The sequence below is a fragment of the Vipera berus genome, assembly GCF_964194415.1.
Source record: "Vipera berus genome assembly, chromosome: 4".
In the NCBI taxonomy this organism is placed as follows: domain Eukaryota; kingdom Metazoa; phylum Chordata; class Lepidosauria; order Squamata; family Viperidae; genus Vipera; species Vipera berus.
This window is the reverse complement of record NC_138206.1, coordinates 50,679,236-50,696,959: the sequence shown is the minus strand read 5'-3', so window position 1 is coordinate 50,696,959 and position 17,724 is coordinate 50,679,236. Positions and strand designations below refer to the sequence as shown.

The 17,724-nt window shown below is 40.1% G+C and overlaps 2 protein-coding genes across 6 annotated transcripts in view; one reads left to right on the top strand and one right to left on the bottom strand.

Annotated features, from left to right (window-relative positions):
- The first annotated feature begins 1 nt into the window (after position 1).
- Positions 2–14,100, top strand: ATP5PF (ATP synthase peripheral stalk subunit F6). Of its 5 annotated transcripts, none has more exons than XM_081327411.1 (4): positions 2–118; positions 5,065–5,256; positions 12,109–12,233; positions 13,989–14,100. In XM_081327411.1, exons 2-4 carry the CDS (start codon positions 5,087–5,089, stop codon positions 14,015–14,017), a joined length of 324 nt encoding a protein of 107 aa, XP_081183537.1. In that variant the 5' UTR covers positions 2–118; positions 5,065–5,086; the 3' UTR covers positions 14,018–14,100. The 5 variants fall into 5 exon arrangements, with proteins under 5 accessions (XP_081183537.1, XP_081183534.1, XP_081183538.1 ...); XM_081327408.1 differs by lacking the exon at positions 2–118 and adding an exon at positions 126–343; XM_081327412.1 differs by lacking the exon at positions 2–118 and adding an exon at positions 428–486.
- Positions 14,101–15,022: 922 nt separating this feature from the next.
- The window catches only part of JAM2 (junctional adhesion molecule 2), a 36,153-nt gene continuing 33,451 nt past the window's right edge, over positions 15,023–17,724 (bottom strand). Inside the window, exon 10 of the mRNA XM_081327404.1 lies at positions 15,023–17,101. Coding sequence (XP_081183530.1) covers positions 17,069–17,101 — 33 coding nt within the window. The 3' untranslated portion in view covers positions 15,023–17,068. The remainder of the gene's footprint in view (positions 17,102–17,724) is intronic.

Below are 17,724 nucleotides of genomic sequence, written 5' to 3'. Positions count from 1 at the left end.
CGGTCGGCCTACGGCCCGCCGGTTAAAAGAATTTTTCCGAGTTTTGAATGACCTTTCCTGATCAGAAAAGAGCCGGAAAGCAATTTCGGGTAGCTAATAAGAGAGAGAAGGTGTATAGGTGACCCGTGTTTTAGATAGCAAGTGATCGGGAACGGGTGTCCGTGTGTGTCAAAAAGCAAAATTCCCGAAACCCATTGCGACTTTCGGCGGCGGGGCGGGGCCTTTTGACTCCAGGCTCGAGAAAGGTGACCGGTGGCGGTGCTCCTTTGAGAGGAGAGGAGACGGGTTAAAAAAAGGAAGTTTTTTTGAAAGCGCGGCCGTCTCTGAAGGATTTCGGCTTTAGGTAAGTTGAATCCCATTTCTCCTTTTTCGGTCACGTGGCTCACAGTCGTCTCTCTCCCCCCGTTTTCTTCCATATTCTGGCTTCCATCTAGTCCTTAGAACGAGGCTTCTGGGCTTGAAGCGACTGGCTGCAGTTAGTGACAGGTAAAACCGCCAAGTCGTCGATTCCCAAGGTGGCGGGGAAATGAGTGTCCGGTGCATCAAAAGGGGGTGAGGTGGGGTGGGGTGGAGTGGGGGGAGATGGCGTGAAGGAAAGTGGGATTTAGGACTGCGAAGGTTGCTGTGGTGGGTGAAACCTCCAGAGAGCCGGGCAGGAGTTTTCTGAACGGCAACTTTCCTTGGCAGAAATGGCCAGGGCCAGCTGAGGTGGTGGAGGCCGGAGGCTTGGGCATTATGCCCTCGGTGGCGTTTCTTCTGACGTAATAATCGCAGCTGCTGCCCTTCCTACCTTTACCGGACCCGTTGGTTTGTTGGTTGGTTGGTTTTTAATTCGGCGGAGGAGGATGAAGTGAGTGCGACTGCTGCTTTTTATTTATTTTTTTCATTTATTTATTTATTTACTCGGGAGAGACAAATGAATGGGTGCCAACAACAACAACAAAAAACAACAACCCGACTACTATAGTATCAGTACTCTAATCTGGACAGTAAGTATTTGGAAGGGGCCGGAAAAGCTGTTCATTGGTGGGAATTTTATTAGCTCCCCTGTAAATCCTTGCTTGATCTTGCCTCCTAATCCAAGGGCCTCAAACAGCTTCAAGTCTAAAGTATTTAATGCTTCTGTAATAAGCAGTCTTCCAGAGCACTTAAATATTTAAAATCAGTATAGTTTTGAGTTTAATGCTGGACTTCAGTTTCTTTAAGCAAATTTTATTATTATTATTATTATTATTATTATTATTATTATTATTATTATTATTATTATTTATTATTATTATTATTATTATTATTATTATTATTATTATTATTATTATTATTATTCCGCTTGGGGTGTGTGTGAAAGCCCTAATAAGCAGGCATATACATAGAATGAAGGCTACTGCTAAGCTTGTAAGCCGCCCTGAGTCTTCGGAGAAGGGCGGGATATAAATGGAATTAAAATAAAAATAAAATAAAAATAAAAATTATTATATTTACCCAAACCTTTAAGCCTTTAACATTCTCATAGATGCTTGATAAATGATAAATAAGAAAGCTTCTCCTTCAGTATTTCGGAAAAAGAATTACAAATGACTAAGGAAAATGAAGAGGGACACGGTGGCTCAGTGGTTTAGGACGCTGAGCTTGTCGAGGTCGGCAGTTTGGCGGGTCGAATCCCGAGTGCCGCGTAGCAGAGTGAGCGCCTGTTACTCGTCCCAGCTTCTGCCAACCTAGCAGTTCGAAAGCACATTAAAAATGCAAGTAGAAAAATAGGGACCACTATGGTGGGAAGGTAACAGCGTTTCGTGTCCCTTTGGCGTCTAGTCATGCCGGCCACATGACCACGGAGACGTCCTTGGGCAAGCGCTGGCTCTTCGGCTTTGAAACGGAGATGAGCACCGGCCCCTAGAGTCGGAAACGACTAGCACGCATGTGCGGGGGAACCTTTACCTTTACCTTTAAGGAAAATGAAAACATTATTAATTATTCTATCAATAATAAAATGGTAGTCTTGAAATGAGTCAGGACAGAAATATTTTTTCATAAGATGATGTCTGATGGAGATGCCTCTAGAATGGAGGAGAGGCAACTAATCTGCCAGTTGATGTGATTGAATAATTTGGAGAGGGGGATTGGGGTTTTTTTCCTCTCCATCTGCAGCCTAGTGGAATTGCCCAAACTGGACATCCCATTGATTTTTGTTTTAAAAGTTAAGAACTTAATTGGCAAAGTAGCATATTATTGCCTTAATCTTTTCTGTTGCCATTGGGAATATTTATTTACCTGACTTGTATGCCATAAATTAGAATAATTTAAGGTGACTTAATATAAAACTCAGCAAAATCATCAGAATGCAAAAGATACAAAAACGAAATGAGTCAGTGGGAAGTATCCTCTTCATCCTGAGCTTCACCCAATTAGTTTTATTGAAATATTTGAATTGTATTTGTAGTGATGGTGTTCTTTTTGTTGGTGATATTTTTATTTCTGCAGTTGATTGTCTATTTGTTTCCCTTGTTTTCTGTTTTTTAAGATTGTTAGGTGCCCAGAGTCATGTGTTAGAGACAGGCAACATGTACATTGAATGAATAAGGTTAAGGTTTATTAAATTTATATGCCGCCCTTCTCCCTGAGGACTCAGGGCGGCTCACAACAATAAAAAGTTAAAAGATACAAATACAGAAATTAAAAGAGGATTAAACAATATAAGAAATAAGAACAATTTAAACCAATAAAAAACCAAATTTAAAAACTATGATCAGTCCAGGCCCGCTTGTTGGAATAACCAGGTCTTTAGGTCACGGTGGAAGAACTGAAGGTCAGGGGCCATCCGCAGCTCCAGGGGCAGTTCGTTCCAGAGGGTCAGTGCGCCCACAGAGAAGGCTCTCCCCCTGGGGGTTGCCTGCCGGCATTGCCTAGCCAACGGCACCCTGAGGAGGCCGACTCTGTGAGAGCGAACCGGGCGATGAAAGGTTGACATTGGCAGCAGATGGTCTCGCAAGTACCCTGGGCCTAAGCCATGTAGGGCTTTAAAGGTGATTATCAGCACCTTGAATTGCACCCGGAGGGCAACCAGAAGCCAATGCAGCTCGCACAGGAGTGGTGTAACATGGGAATACCGAGATAATCCCATAAGCACCTGCGCGGCTGCATTTTGCACCAGTTGAAGCCTCCGGGTGCACTTCAAGGGCAGCCCCATGTAGAGAGCATTGCAGTAATCCAGGCGAGAGGTGACAAGGGCATGGGTGACCGTGCATAGGGCATCTCGGTCCAAAAAGGGGCACAACTGGCGTACCAGGCGAACCTGTGCAAAAGCCCCCCTGGTCACGGCAGTTAGATGATCTTCCAAATTAAGCTGTGAATACAGGAGGACACCCAAGTTGCGGGTCCTTTCTGAAGGGGGCAATAGCTCCCCCCACATCAGAAGAGATGGAACCTGTTGGACAGTACGAGATGCCGATATCCACAGCCACAGCTTTAGTATCACTGGGCTGTATCCCAAATAACGTGGCTAATGACCTATTCAAAAAGTCAGGTTTATACAAATAGTCCTTGACTTATGACCACAATGGGGACTAGAATTTCTATTGTAAGTTGTAGTCGTAAGTTGAATTGGATCTGATTTTACAACAATTTCCTTTGCTGTCATTAAGTGAATCACTAGCTGTTAAACAAATCCAGGTTCTCAATGGGTGGTTTTTTTTTATGGAAAGTAGCAATAACAAAAAAGCCCAGAAATTGTGATCATGTGACTGCGGGATGCTGCAACTTGTCATAAATGCAAGCTGGTTGCAGTCACACGACTGCAGTGTTGTGATGGTCATATATCACCTTTTCCAAGGCCATTGTAACTTTGAACCATCATAAGTCAAGAACTACCTGTACTACTTTGTAAAACCCAATACGGATAGGACCAAATGGCTCTCTGGGAAATAGTACTGTAGAGTACATGAATGTCAAAGAGAAGACACATTATCTCTGGGCATCACAAGATGACATTACTTAAATGAAGGGGTTCAGGGATACCCATCCTGTAAGATCATTTAAGACAAGCGGAGAAAGATTATCTTATAAATCCTTGAGTCACATAGAGCTTGATAGATGAAAACCAGCCCAATGAATTGCATCCAGAAATTCATTTATATCCAGTGGAGCTCACTAGATATAACGCAGTCACTGTGAAACACAAAGCAAAATTGTCACATGGACATATTGAGGTGTATTCATAATTTCATAATTGATTGTGATGCTACACTCTGGATCTGCTGAAGTTTTAGAATGGTCTTCAATAGTGGCCCCGCATCCAGCATGTTGCAATTACCTAAGAAAGAGATACCTAATGACCATGAGCAGTCCAGGAAAGGGCACAGTAGCACATAGGACAAGACCATCCTGGCCATGGCTGCCATTGAATGGGATACTGTCTAATGGGATTGCGGCAGTCTGAAATTATTTGCCAGATTTATCTATGGCTTTTTACTACTTGGGTTTTAAATGGTCAACAATTAGAGCCTTGGTGGAGCAGTGGGCTAATGCTTCCTTAAGTAACACCAGCTGCCTGCAATTAGTGCAGGTTCGAGTCCCACCAGGCTCAAGGTTGACTCAGCCTTCCATCCTTCCGAGGTAGGTAAAATGAGGACCCAGATTGTTGGGGGCAATAAGCTGACTTTGTAATAATGCTGCTGGGGGGGGGCAAAAGCCCTAATAAGCAGGCATATACATAGAATGAAGGCTATTGGTAAGCACATTGATTTGTGCTTTAGATTGTAAGCCACCCTGAGTCTTCGGAGAAGGGCAGGATATAAATGGGATTAAAAATAATAATAATAATAATAATAAAAATGAAACAAAACATTAAAAATCAAATGCCAATCATTAGCATACTAAAGGAAGATATTGAGATGTTGTTGTTAGCGGAGCAAAATTCATAATACAGTTTTGAAGTGGCAACTTGGAAGTTCCTGCTTCTTGTGGAGTAAGTTTAAATTTGGAGCAGGTTTCCCAACGTATCTCAGACTAGTATTGTGCTCACATGAAAGTAAATAATTTTCATTTGAGATGTAATATCTTTTGTCTTTCTAGGTGAAAATTTGGCAAATTTATCATGATTCTTCAACAGCTCTTTAGATTTTCTTCCATATTCCGTTCAGCCCTATCAGTCCAGTTGCGTAGAAATATTGGCTTTTCTGCCATTGCATTTAATAAAGCGAAGGAACTTGATCCTGTACAGAAGCTCTTCTTGGACAAGATTAGAGACTATAGGACCAAGAGCCAGTAAGTTAATTACCAGTTCATTTATACAAACTACTACTTTTACTACTCACACTTCCTGCAAGTTATTTTATAGTATTTTTTAAATGTCGGCTGTATGAGTTCAATATGGGATCATATAAAGATTTTTTTTATTGGTTACTATTTTTATTTGATGAAACCCATGGATTGAAAGGTCCTGGGATTATGGATGTAATTTTATATAAGTTATACAAGAGTTATATAATACACTTCACAGTTATTTTCTGTCTGTTGCCCCGAATTACATAATGCATAGCATCCTTCTATGACCTCCCACCCAGAGAGTCTGAGACTAATAAATGAATTGAAAAATGGAAAATCTAGATCGTTACCTTCAATAAATGAACAAAGGTGTTTTTGACTTTTGTTTAATTGGGTTCTCTGCCTAATTTTAGGACTTGTGTGTAGAACAGATTGCATTTTAAATACCTAGCAGTTCGAAAGCACGTAAAAATGCAAGTAGACAAATAGGGACCACTACGGTGGGAAGGTAACAGCGTTCCGTGCGCCTTTGGCGTCTAGTCATGCCGGCCACATGACCACGGAGACGTCCTCGGACAAGCGCTGGCTCTTCGGCTATGAAACGGAGATGAGCACCGGCCCCTAGAGTCGGAAATGACTAGCACACATGTGCGGGGGAACCTTTACCTTTACCTTTATATCCCAATGCAATGCAATGCACATATATGCAAACATAATGATCTAAAGTTCCTGGATACTGTCCAATGCAATTTTGGAAGGTCTTTCAGGTTCCATGTTATAATTCAGGGGTCCCTAACCCCCAGGCCGTGGCCCACTGCCAGGCCATGAGCCATTCAGAACCGAGCCATGGAAGCGGCTGGTGAGTGCACAGAGTCCACTTCTGTGAGCAGCAGGCAAGCACATGTGCGTGCGCTCTATTTGCACGAGCGGCAGGCGTACATGCCCGCCACTTGCGCAAATGGATCTGCGCAAGGGCTTGCCGACCACTCATGCCCGTCAGTTTGCAAAGCCAAAAAATTTGAGGAACTCTGTTCTAATTCATAGGGAAGTAGGAATGATCCCTTTGGAATCAAGGGTCTAAGTTTGCTATCTTTCCTATTGGTTTAAACTTCTATTTTTATTGGCTCACTAGCTCCACTAATTCTTATGGTTTTGCATCAAGATCTGAAGTAAATATTATAGCTGACCTCTGCTGTTAATAGCCTTTCTATATACTCTTTGCAACTTGTAGGCCTAAGGTTTGCCAAAGTGTCTTTGATGTTGGTCTTCAGACAGATGAGCACTATAAGCAACTTACAAGGGTGGGTTCCTTCCTGGAAACCTGCAAACCATCTGTCAAACCTGGTTTGCTCAACACCCTCTACAGCTTTTTTTTTACCTGCTTTAGTGCTCCATCCTCAGCAGTATTGAATGGGTTTCATAAAATTCCATTTAATGAGAGAAATTGTCTCCATGGCAAGAATCAGCCTAATCTTAGTGCACATAGTTCTTTATCCCTTTTGGGTCCCCAACCCCTGGTCCGTGAACCAGTACCAGTCTGCGGCATTCCAGCAAGTGGTCCCCACAAACAAGCAAAACCCCATCCGCAAGATGCAGGCAGCAAACAAAACCACGTCCCCTCCGGTCTGCAGAAAAACCTCTCTCCACGGAACCGGTCCCTGGTGCCCAAAAGGTTGGGGAACTCTGTCTTAGAATACCTATACTACCTCCTAGCAGAGATCAATAAGAAGGAGGTGTTTGTTTTCTAATTCTCAAACCATAATCCTGCTTCTATGAACAGAGTTCTTATGTAGTATGATAATTGTTATCAGCCGTTATTGTCACAAGAAGGCTTAAAGATATCCTAATCTTGGAAAATGTTACAAGAAGTCCTTTTCTTCTCTTGCCTAACTTTTATCAATTTTGTTTTGCTTTATTATATTTTGTTCTTTTTTGTTTAAATCTTATATGTAAATTTTAACTGGCAAGACTTATGTTTTTATTGTTCTTACTATATTTGAGCCTGCTTTTATATGTTGCTTTGGATTAGAGAGTAGATATACAGTTTAAGGGACGCGGTGGCTCAGTGGGTTAGGATGCTGAGCTTGTCGACCAGATGGTCGGCAGTTTGGCGGGTCGAATCCCAAGTGCCGCGTAGCAGAGTGAGCGCCTATTACTCGTCCCAGCTTCTGCCAACCTAGCAGTTCGAAAGCACGTAAAAATGCAAGTAGAAAAATAGGGACCACTACGGTGGGAAGGTAACAGCGTTCCGTGCGCCTTTGGCATCTAGTCATGCTGGCCACATGACCACGGAGACGTCCTCGGACAAGCGCTGGCTCTTCAGCTTTGAAACGGAGATGAGCATCGGCCCCTAGAGTTGGAAACGACTAGCACGCATGTGCGGGGGAACCTTTACCTTTTTTTTATACAAAGTCTACATGACTCTGTTGAAATGCCAGGTTTTTGAGGTTAAATCAGACCGGGATACATCACTTCAAAAAATTTTCTATTGTTATTAAAAGAGCCCAGACCTGAATACAATTGAAAATTTGGGAGGTGACCTGAAGAGGGCTGTGCACAGGAAATGCCCTTGCAATCTGCCAGATTTTGAGGACTCTTTCAAGGGAGAATGGGCAAAGATTCCCAAGGCAAGATGTGCCATGCTGATAGGCTGCTACCCCAAAAGTCTGAATGCTGACCTAAAATCAAGTGCTTCAATAAAGTATAAACATGTGCACACCTATGCAACCACATTGTAAGTTTTTTATTATCATTTTCCCCGTAAAAGATTTCAATTTGTTTTTCAGTTGAATTGTACAGCTTATACAGTGTGTTATATTAAAGGTGAAAAAAATTCTGAAGTGATTTATCTTGTTCTGATTTTTTTACATTTCTAACATTTAACAGGGGTGTGTAGACTTCCTATACCCAATATAGTTACTTTGTTGGGTCATTGACCACAAATGAAAACAAAATATTTTAAATATATTTGTTTTACAATATGATTTTCAAGATCTGTAATAGCAGTGTCAACAAATTTCCTTCCAGTGAATTTTCATAACATTTTTTGCCCAATGCACTGATGTGCAGCAGGATTTTTAGGAGAGACAGTTAATCAGGCAGCTTATGTCAGTCCCTGTCATCAGTAAGTAATGTTATCAGTAACAAAGAAACAGAAATCATAATTATATCTGTGTATGGCCATGTTGTTCAGTAATAAGCTGCTAATAGAGTTGCCCATTCTTTGTTGTTGTTAGCTGCGAAGTCGTGTCCAACCCATCGCGGCCCCATGGACAACGTTCCTCCAGGCCTTCCTGTCCTCTACCATCTTCTGGAGTCCATTTAAGCTCATGCCTACTGCTTCAGTGACTCCATCCAGTAACTCCAGTCTCTGTCGTCCCCTTCTATTGCCCTCAATCTTTCCCAGCATTAGGCTCTTCTCCATTGAGTCCTTCCTTCTCATTAGGTGGCCAAAGTATTTGAGTTTCAAGTTCAAGATCTGGCCTTCTAAAGAGCAGTCAGGGTTGATTTCTTCTAGGAGTGACCTGTTTGATTGCCTTGCAGTCCAAGGGACTCGCAGGAGTCTTCTCCAGCACCACAGTTCAAAGGCCTCAATTCTTTGGCACTCAGCCTTTCTTATAGTCCAACTTTCACTGCCATACATTGCAACTGGGAAGACCATAGCCTTGACCATACACACTTTTGTTGACAGGGTGATGTCTCTGCTTTTTAGTGTGCTGTCTAGATTTGCCATGGCTTTCCTCCCCAGGAACAAGCGTCTTTTAATTTCTTGGCTACAGTCCCCATCTGCAGTGATCTTGGAGCCCAGAAAAATAAAATCTGTCACTATCTCCATTTCTTCTCCATCTATTTGTCAGGAATTGAGAGGGCCGGATGCCATGATCTTGGTTTTCTTATTGTTAAGTTTCAACTCAACTTTTGCACTCTCCTTCTTCACCCGCAACAAGAGGCTCTTTAGTTCTTCTTCACTTTCTGCCATTAGAGTGGTATCATGTGCATATCTTAGGTTGTTGATATTTCTCCCGGCAATCTTAATTCCAACTTTTGATTCATCTAGCCCTGCCTTTCTCATGATGTGCTCTGCATATAAGTTAAATAGGCAGGGTGACAGTATACAGCCTTGCCAGACTCCTTCCCAATTTTGAGCCAATCAGTGGTTCTGTGTCCAGTTTTCACTTTTGCTTCTTGACCTGCATATAGGTTTCTCAAGAGACAAATAAGATGGTCTGGTACTCCCATCTCTTTAAGAACTTGCCACATTTTTTTGTGATCCACACAATCAAAGGCTTTACCGTAGTCAATGGAGCAGAAGTAAGTGTTTTTCTGGAACTCCCTAGCTTTCTCCACGATCCAGCGTATGTTGGCAATTTGATCTCTAGTTCCTCTGCCTCTTTGAAATCCTGCCTGTACTTCTGGTAGTTCTCAATCCACATACTGCTGGAGTCTAGCTTGTAGGATTTTAAGCATAACTTTACTAGCATGTGAAATGAGTGTAATGGTGCGATAGTTTGAACATTCTTTGGCACTGCTTTTCTTTGGAATTGGAATGTAAACTGATCTTTTCCAATCCTGTGGCCACTGTTGAGTTTTCCAAATTTGCTGGCAAATTGAGTGTAGCACTTTTACTGCATCATCTTTTAAGATTTTGAATAGCTCAGCTGGAATACTGTCACCTCCACTAGCTTTGTTGTTGCTCAGCTTTTCTAAGGCCCACTTCACTTCACATTCAAGGATGTCTGGCTCGAGGTCAGTGACCACCTCATTGTGATTATCAGGGACATTTAAGCTCATTCTTGTATAGTTCTTCTGTGTAATTTTGCCACCTCTTCTTAATCTCTTCTGCCTCTGTTAGGTCCCTGCCATTTTGGTCCTTTATCATGCCCATTTTTGTATGAAGCGTTCCCTTCATCTCTCCGATTTTCTTGAAGAGATCTCTGGTCCTCCCTATTCTATTGTTTTCTTCTATTTCTTTGCACTGTTCATTTAAGAAGGCATTCTTATCTCTTCTAGCTATTCTTTGGAATTCCCATTCTACTATATAACAAATATATTAAGACTGCACAAAAAAAAATAGAAAATAGAATGGCAAAAACACCAGTGAATTAATATATGATGGTGCATACTGTATGTTATTAACACACTTCCTGAAGGAAGGATAAATCCTGGGATTCTCCATACACAACATTCTAATGGACTGCCTCAACAATGGTAGCAGGAACAACTGAGTAGGAAATACTAGGTCTAATGTCAGCTTGTATTTTAAGTTATCTTTACCCCCAAATAGTGTTGGAAGTAAATGCTGTAGTCAGGTTATACCTTCTATAATGTTTCTAGCATCAGCTGCAAGCTTTGTCAACTAGTAAACAATTCATTGTAGCTTGGATTTATTTTCTGTTAACCTATGCTGTAAAGTTACTAACTTTCCTCCAAGAAGCTTTCTTCCCTAATGTTATCTCCCGTTTTCAGGCAAATTGAGTAGGTTCTGGGTATCTGCAGCAAATGAAGCCGGTTATCCATTCAAAAAGGTATCTGCTGTGGAACGGCACAATATGTTGCTCTATGATGGACATGGCTGCTCCCAAAATGCCATGTAATAAAAGACAAAACTAGTAAGGGATACTCTCTGCCAGTGAACTTTCTGTCAGGTTCCCATTTTTTGGAATAGATGCATATCATATACTTTCAAAAAAAATCAGTAGCCACCCAGTGTTGTCTAAGAATAAAGTGGAGAGTGGTGGAGGCTTCATTTTTTTTTCTGTTTTAAAATTAAAACTGGGGAGCAGGGAATCTGCTATATTCCAAGCAGGCCTGGGCATTTTACGGCCTGCAGGCCACATCTGGCCCTTTGAGTGTACTTGTCCAACTTGCAGCAACAGCGGAAGCAAGAAGGGTCCCTCCACAACAGGTCTAGTTTCTTATGTGGCCCCCTTGGGAAAATTATTGTCCGTATTTGCTCCTAAGAGATGTACACTGATTCTGATAGGTGCCTAAGGTGTCAATGGGAGACAAGTTGGAAACCCTGTATCAGTGGTGGCAAAGCTATGGCACCAGTGCCAGAGGCGGCACTCGGATCCCTCTCTGGGGGCACACACGCCATTGCCCCAGCCCAGTCTCCCCCCACAGCCCCCACCTCACCAGCAGCCCCCCCAGAGGAGAGTCACTCCCGGGTGCAGCCTGCGGAGAGCAGTGCAGCCAAGCACATGGCAGCTGGGCAGCAGATGATGCTGCAGGGCGCGGGCGGAGGGTGTGGCCACCATGGCACTGCAGGGCCGCCTGGGCGATCTGCGGCGGGCCGTGTACGGCCCTGAGGGCGAAGGTGGGCAGGCAGAGTGGGGGCAGGGCCAGGGCAGTTTTGGGGCACTCAGTCTCTAAAAGGTTTGCCATCAAACCTTTATGAGAAGAAAACCATAGGAAAATGCCATTAACAAATTGACTAATCAGGAAATTCTAAATTGAATTCTCAGCCACATTATATATATATATATATATATATATATATATATATATATATATATATATATATATATATATATATATATATATATATATATATATATATGGCTGAGAATTCAATTTAGAATTTCCTGATTAGTCAATTTGTTAATGGCATTTTCCTATGGTTTTCTTCTCATAATTTAGCAGTTATGGAGCAAATGATCTAAAAGCTATTATGAATATGTTTATGCATTATAAATCTGGTAATCAGTTGTCATTCTGGTAGTTCTTAAATAAATTGTAGATTCCCCAAAAATTTAATTTGGAATTCTCATACATGGATCTTTAAAAAAAGATGTTACCAGTTTTTTGTATTCCTTTGGGGGGAAAAACAAAACCCAGTTATTGTATTTTTAGAAAAGCTGGTGGCCCTGTTGATGTTGGTCCAGAATATGAGAAAGAGCTGAATGACCAGACTGAGAAACTCGTTCTATCATATGGTGGAGGAGACATGACCAAATTTCCGGAGTTCAAATTTGAAGGTAAGGTTTTAGAAATGTGCCCGTTACAGGTAGTCCTTGATTTACAATTATTTGTTTAGTAACTATTGTTCTGTACCAGCCTGCTACCGGCCCTGCAGAAAAGGCAGAGACAACCCCTTTTACAAGAAGGCAAGAGGCTGGAACTAAGCCTGCCAAATTTATGGATACAAAAGCAAACAGAACAAGACACGAACCATGAAACAGGAGCTATTCAAGCGGTTGCCTTCAGAAAACCAGCCCTCCCACGCATTCCCCTTTTATACAGTTCAGGGCGTGGCTTCTCTCTGCCTCCTTCCGAGGTGCCCCATTGCCTTCCTCTGTTTACTCCTGATTGACTGCCTCCTGCGTCGGGCGTCCTTGAACAGGGCCAGCTGTGGGTCATCTTCATCCACGCTGTCAGGCTCACACAGCTGGGTCTGCGTCGTAACCAGGTGGGAGGGGCCTGGCTGAGGGCTCTCATCAGCAAGCTCTCCAACCCCCTCAGCAAGCTCTTCAACACCCCCCTCCTCCTCTGAGTCGTCCGACCCAACTGCTGAACCCACAGGCTGACCCTGAATCACAACAACTATTTGAAGTTACAATAGCACTGAAAAAAGTCCAAGATCAGTCATCACACTTATGACCTTGCAGCATCCCCATGGTCACGTGATCAGAATTTGGGCACTTATAACCAGCATGTATTTACAACAGTTGCAGCATCCTGGGGTCATGTAGTTACTATTTGTGACCTTCCCAGATGGCTTCCAACAAGTAAGGTCAATGGGGAAAGCTGGATTTGCTTAACATCCATGTGATTCACTTAACTGCAGTGATTCACTTAACCAAAGCAAAAAAGATCATAAAATCAGGCATGACTCATTTAACAATCCCTTGCTTAGCAACAGAAATTCTGTTGTTCTTTGTGCTTTTAAATCAAGGATTACCTGTATATACAGTAATATGTTTAAAGGTGATAAAACTGAAGTTATAGTTTACTGATGGTTACAATATAATTATAGGAAATAGATCACATGCAGCATTTCTGATTTAGAGGCAAAAATGTGCTTCAGGGTGCAAGCACTTTTCTGCTACTACTTAAAGCACCTGTACCTTTTCTTATATTACGCATGGTTTCTTCCTTCCATGTTTGCTACTCAGTATAAAGTTGTAGAAACCCATGTTTTCATATTCTTAGCATAATTATCATCTATTCCGTTTCCAACAATGTCTACACACAATCATACTTGGCATCTTTGTGTTAATTTTTATATCAGCTACAATCAATGTAAGGTTTTCTAGTTTGTTATGATAGTTTATGGAACTTCCTGAAATTCCTTCGTTATTTCAAGTTGTAGCTTGACTAAGAAATAACTCAGCAAGCTTTATTTTTGCATAGTTCAGTTTCAGTGATTCGTACCTCTAGTACAGGGGTGTCAAACTCACAATGTCATGTGACGTGTCACGACGTATCGTGACTTTTGCCATTGCTGGAAATGGGGTGGCTGTGGTTTCGTTAGGATGCATCCGGCCTGCGGGCCAGCAGTTTGACACCTCTGCTCTAGTATGAAAAAAAGCAGAATCCAATGTTGCTTTTTGATGATTACTTGAACATTTTTATGCCATGGTATATCACAAGCAAATGCTGCATTTATTCGCTCTTCTCTGGAAAAAAAATGTGTTGAACAGTATTTCTGGTACATGGCAATGGGAATTAAGTTTTAAAAAAACCTGTATTTTCAAAATAAACTAACGAGATTTTTTTTCTACTCTCAACAGAACCCAAATTTGAAGAAGTTCAGAAGTGATGTGATCACATGTATACGAAGCGTTAGGTTGGACATGTTGAGTTAGTCTGCAGTTATAACTTAAATAAACAGTTCAATGCTAACAGTGTGCACTGGTGTTTTAAATTCAATTATATAGATTCTTATTCACCCGATATGCTTGTGAAAGCGTGTTACTAAATATTTCATTACAAATTAATATCTTTTTATTTTTCTGATAAGCCTTAGTTACTCATTAAACAAAGTAAAATTTTGGAAAATAATTTAAATAGTCCACATTTCAATCATGAGAAATTAGAATGCAACAGTACTCTAGATCAGGGTCCCCAATTCCCAGTCCCTGGACCAGCACCGGGCCGCAGCATGCCAGAAACTGGGCCACACGAACAAGAGAAGCCTCATCCTGGGATGCAGACAACATGCAAAACCATGCCCCCCTCAGGGAAAAACCCCTCTCCATGGAACCAGTCCCTGGTGCCCAAAAGGTTGGGGCCCACCACTCTAGAGGTCTAATATGGCTTTTATCCTATTGTGAACTATGCGCAATAGGGTTACTTAAATGATTAAAATGTTATTTTTATACTCATCAGTGATTACTCTTGCTTTTCAGGACTCCACATTTTTATAGTCTTTTAAGGGAATACTTGTTTTGAATAAACGAGCCATTAAGATTGTAGATAATTTCACCACAAAGTCCATAACTTGCTGATACTGGTCTTTAGTAAATAATTATTCTAAAGATAGTAAGCAAGTCTATAGTATGTCAAGGATGTTGAAAACTGAATATTCTTTACTATCAGTTTAAGAAAGGACCACATTTTTTACAAAAAAAAATCTTAAGAGAACAGTAAGTGATTCCCCTCCCCTTTAAATGCTGACTTCATTTAGAGAACTGTGAAGTATGATCACATCATTTATTTTTGAAAATTATATGGCTGTCAAATCAGATATTTGAAGGATTTAATATAAAAGAGAGTTGTCAAATACAGTTTGTGATTTAAGTATATGCTTGTTTTTTTCCATTTGTTATAAATTTGATTAAATTCAGATCTATGCTACAGTTTTTATTTGTGATTGAAAAAGAATCACAATGTTCCTAGTGCTTTTAAAAATTGAACATTCTTTTTCTAGCAAAATGCTGGTAGTACTAAATGATTTGTTGTTTTATTAGGTGCCCCTATTTTGCTCTTAAAGACTGGGATATGTGCAAAATATACTGAAATCTATTGCATTGTTTAACAGTTGGAGATACAAACACCTGAGTAACATTTCAAAAACAATTTATTTGTATGTATATGTATACATATATATTAAAAACCAACAATATTTTCTTGAAGTTTTTTCTCAGACAAAAATATATAAACAGCCTTCTTAGACTATTAAATAATAAAATAAAAATATGGTAGTAGAGAACCTTTTACCATAATTTCAGTATCAAATATATGATTGGAAGCCACCAAAAACCTTAAAAAATGCTTTTAAATAATATTTTTGGCTCCATTTTACTGCAAGAAAAACTCCAACTTGAAATAATGGACTGAGTGAATTTTTATTTTTTGTCACTTGGGTTAGGAAGCAGCCTATGTATCCTCAGGTAATTCTGTATATTTTCAGCACCCGCAAAATCATACCATTGGATGGTATGGCAATCTTTTCTGTGTTTGGTGGAAAACAACTAAAAGATATAATGCTATATTTATTCATTTATTCATTCATTTATTTCGATAATCAGTCCCCACCTCAAAAGTAGAAAGTCCAGTCATACAAATAAAAAAGAAAAGTGCAGTCCTTCGTCACTGAGAGGTTGCCAACTCCATTCGGTTCTACAGTAGATTACACACATATCTGAATAAAGTTTCAGACTAAATAAGGACACACATTCTTTTATCATTACCTCAGTCTACTCTTGATGACAGTTATTGTCTTGATCCTAGCCCTACAACAGCAACAAAACATATTTACCCTCAAATCCAAATTAATGATTCAAACTGATAGTAATTTTCAAATCAATTTTTTAGAAATATTTCTGCTTCATATAACCGTCTGGTTATTATAGACTGAGACCAGGCTGATTGCAATTTTACTTTCCTTCCTTAGCAATTATAGCAGCAGCTTTAGCAGTTGACCTCTAGAGAAAGAGCAAGTCCTCCGTGAATGCCAAAGCCCCAAACTCTGTTTTGGAATAATATGGATAATTGTTTAAGGCTATTCCAGTCACAGAGTTCTATTCAGAAAAGTGGTTTTATAATTACCCCCCTTAATTAGGTCAAAGTGCTATGTAATCCAGTTTCTGACCCTAGTGCCTAATGCTCCCATCAACCTCAAGTGAGAAGTTAAAGGCAGTAGCCTTCTCCTATAGTTTGTCTCCACAAACTAATATTCTATGTAAAAAACGGGAAATGGTATTTACATATTACAACTGGTAGCCATTTTTAGTCTTATCTTAAATGATTTTGTCCAATTCTCATTCCATGCCATCCAAGCCGATAGTGGGTGCATATTAATTATAGGAAAAATCATAGAAATTAATAATGTGAATACTGTTTTTTGTCTGTATGGAATATTTTTGTCCATATGTAACCAAAATGCCATGGGAGCTAATGCTGTGAGTGAGACAACACCAATCTATCCACTTCTTCATAGATTACATAATGTTATAAAGCCTGGTCATGGTCCCAGTGATTTCCTATTTTTTAATTCTATAGGCCTCAAAACACTGTTCCTATTTAGGAAATGTCTTGATGTCTTCATAAATTTGTTTGCTCTTTCACATACATTTTTCTACTGGATCCATTTTGAGATGTAATCTCAACTATACCATTAGTTCACAATTGCTTTACATGTAGATATGTGAAACAGCAATAATATATTTATATTCTGCCAATTATTCCCACCCCTTTTTTAAACAAGCAACATCAGACTAACATTTTTGACAGCTTTTACCACCTTTTAGCCATAGAATCTTGAATCTGCCACCAGGTTTTTGTTGTTGCTCCTAACATTGTTTTTACAGAAGAGTTCATCACTGATATTTTCTGCAGCAAACTGTGCTCCTCAGAAAACGACTTTCTTTTAAATAATAAAGGACTTGGTGTGCTTGAAATCCTAAAGGAATCAAATAATTAACATAATTCAAACAAATTTTATTGAAGTTCATGCTGTATTATTTGTAAACAACCTGTGGTCATGTATATACTCAACATACTGGAAGAATTATATGCAAGTATACTAAGTATGCTTTTTTATGTCAACGTGAAACAAAAGATTATTGACCTGCCTTTCTCACTTCTCCCAAATACATACATATATAATACATACATATACATATACACAGAGCTTTTTTTGTCATAGAATGCTCAGAACGGAGTTCCAGCACCTTTTTTGGATGGAACCTTGTAGGGTAGGCAAGGCGGGTTGTATGACGTGTGAGTTCCAGCACCTTTTTCTTCTACAAAAAAAAGCACTGCATATACATATATATGTATTTAATCCCCAAATATAATAATTTACCTGATGCAAATATTTTACTGCTTAACAAATATTAGGAGCAGTATCATGCCTTTCATGTTGCAGAAAGTTACTACCGGTAGTTAATTTGGAAGCACTGGTCATTTTTATAGTAATCTGATGCATGCATGTGAATGGATTTAAATCTGATTTAACATGAAAAAGTCAAGATCCGTTGTCATTAATCCATAGCTGGTAACCATTATGATAAATATTACTAG

Coding starts and splice junctions, on each gene's coding strand:
- ATP5PF (XM_081327411.1), top strand. CDS start 5,087: ATGATTCTTCAACAGCTCTTTAGATTTTCTTCCATATTCCGTTCAGCC. Junction 5,257..12,108: donor GACTATAGGACCAAGAGCCA/GTAAGTTAATTA, acceptor TTGTATTTTTAG/AAAAGCTGGTGGCCCTGTTG. Junction 12,234..13,988: donor TCCGGAGTTCAAATTTGAAG/GTAAGGTTTTAG, acceptor TACTCTCAACAG/AACCCAAATTTGAAGAAGTT.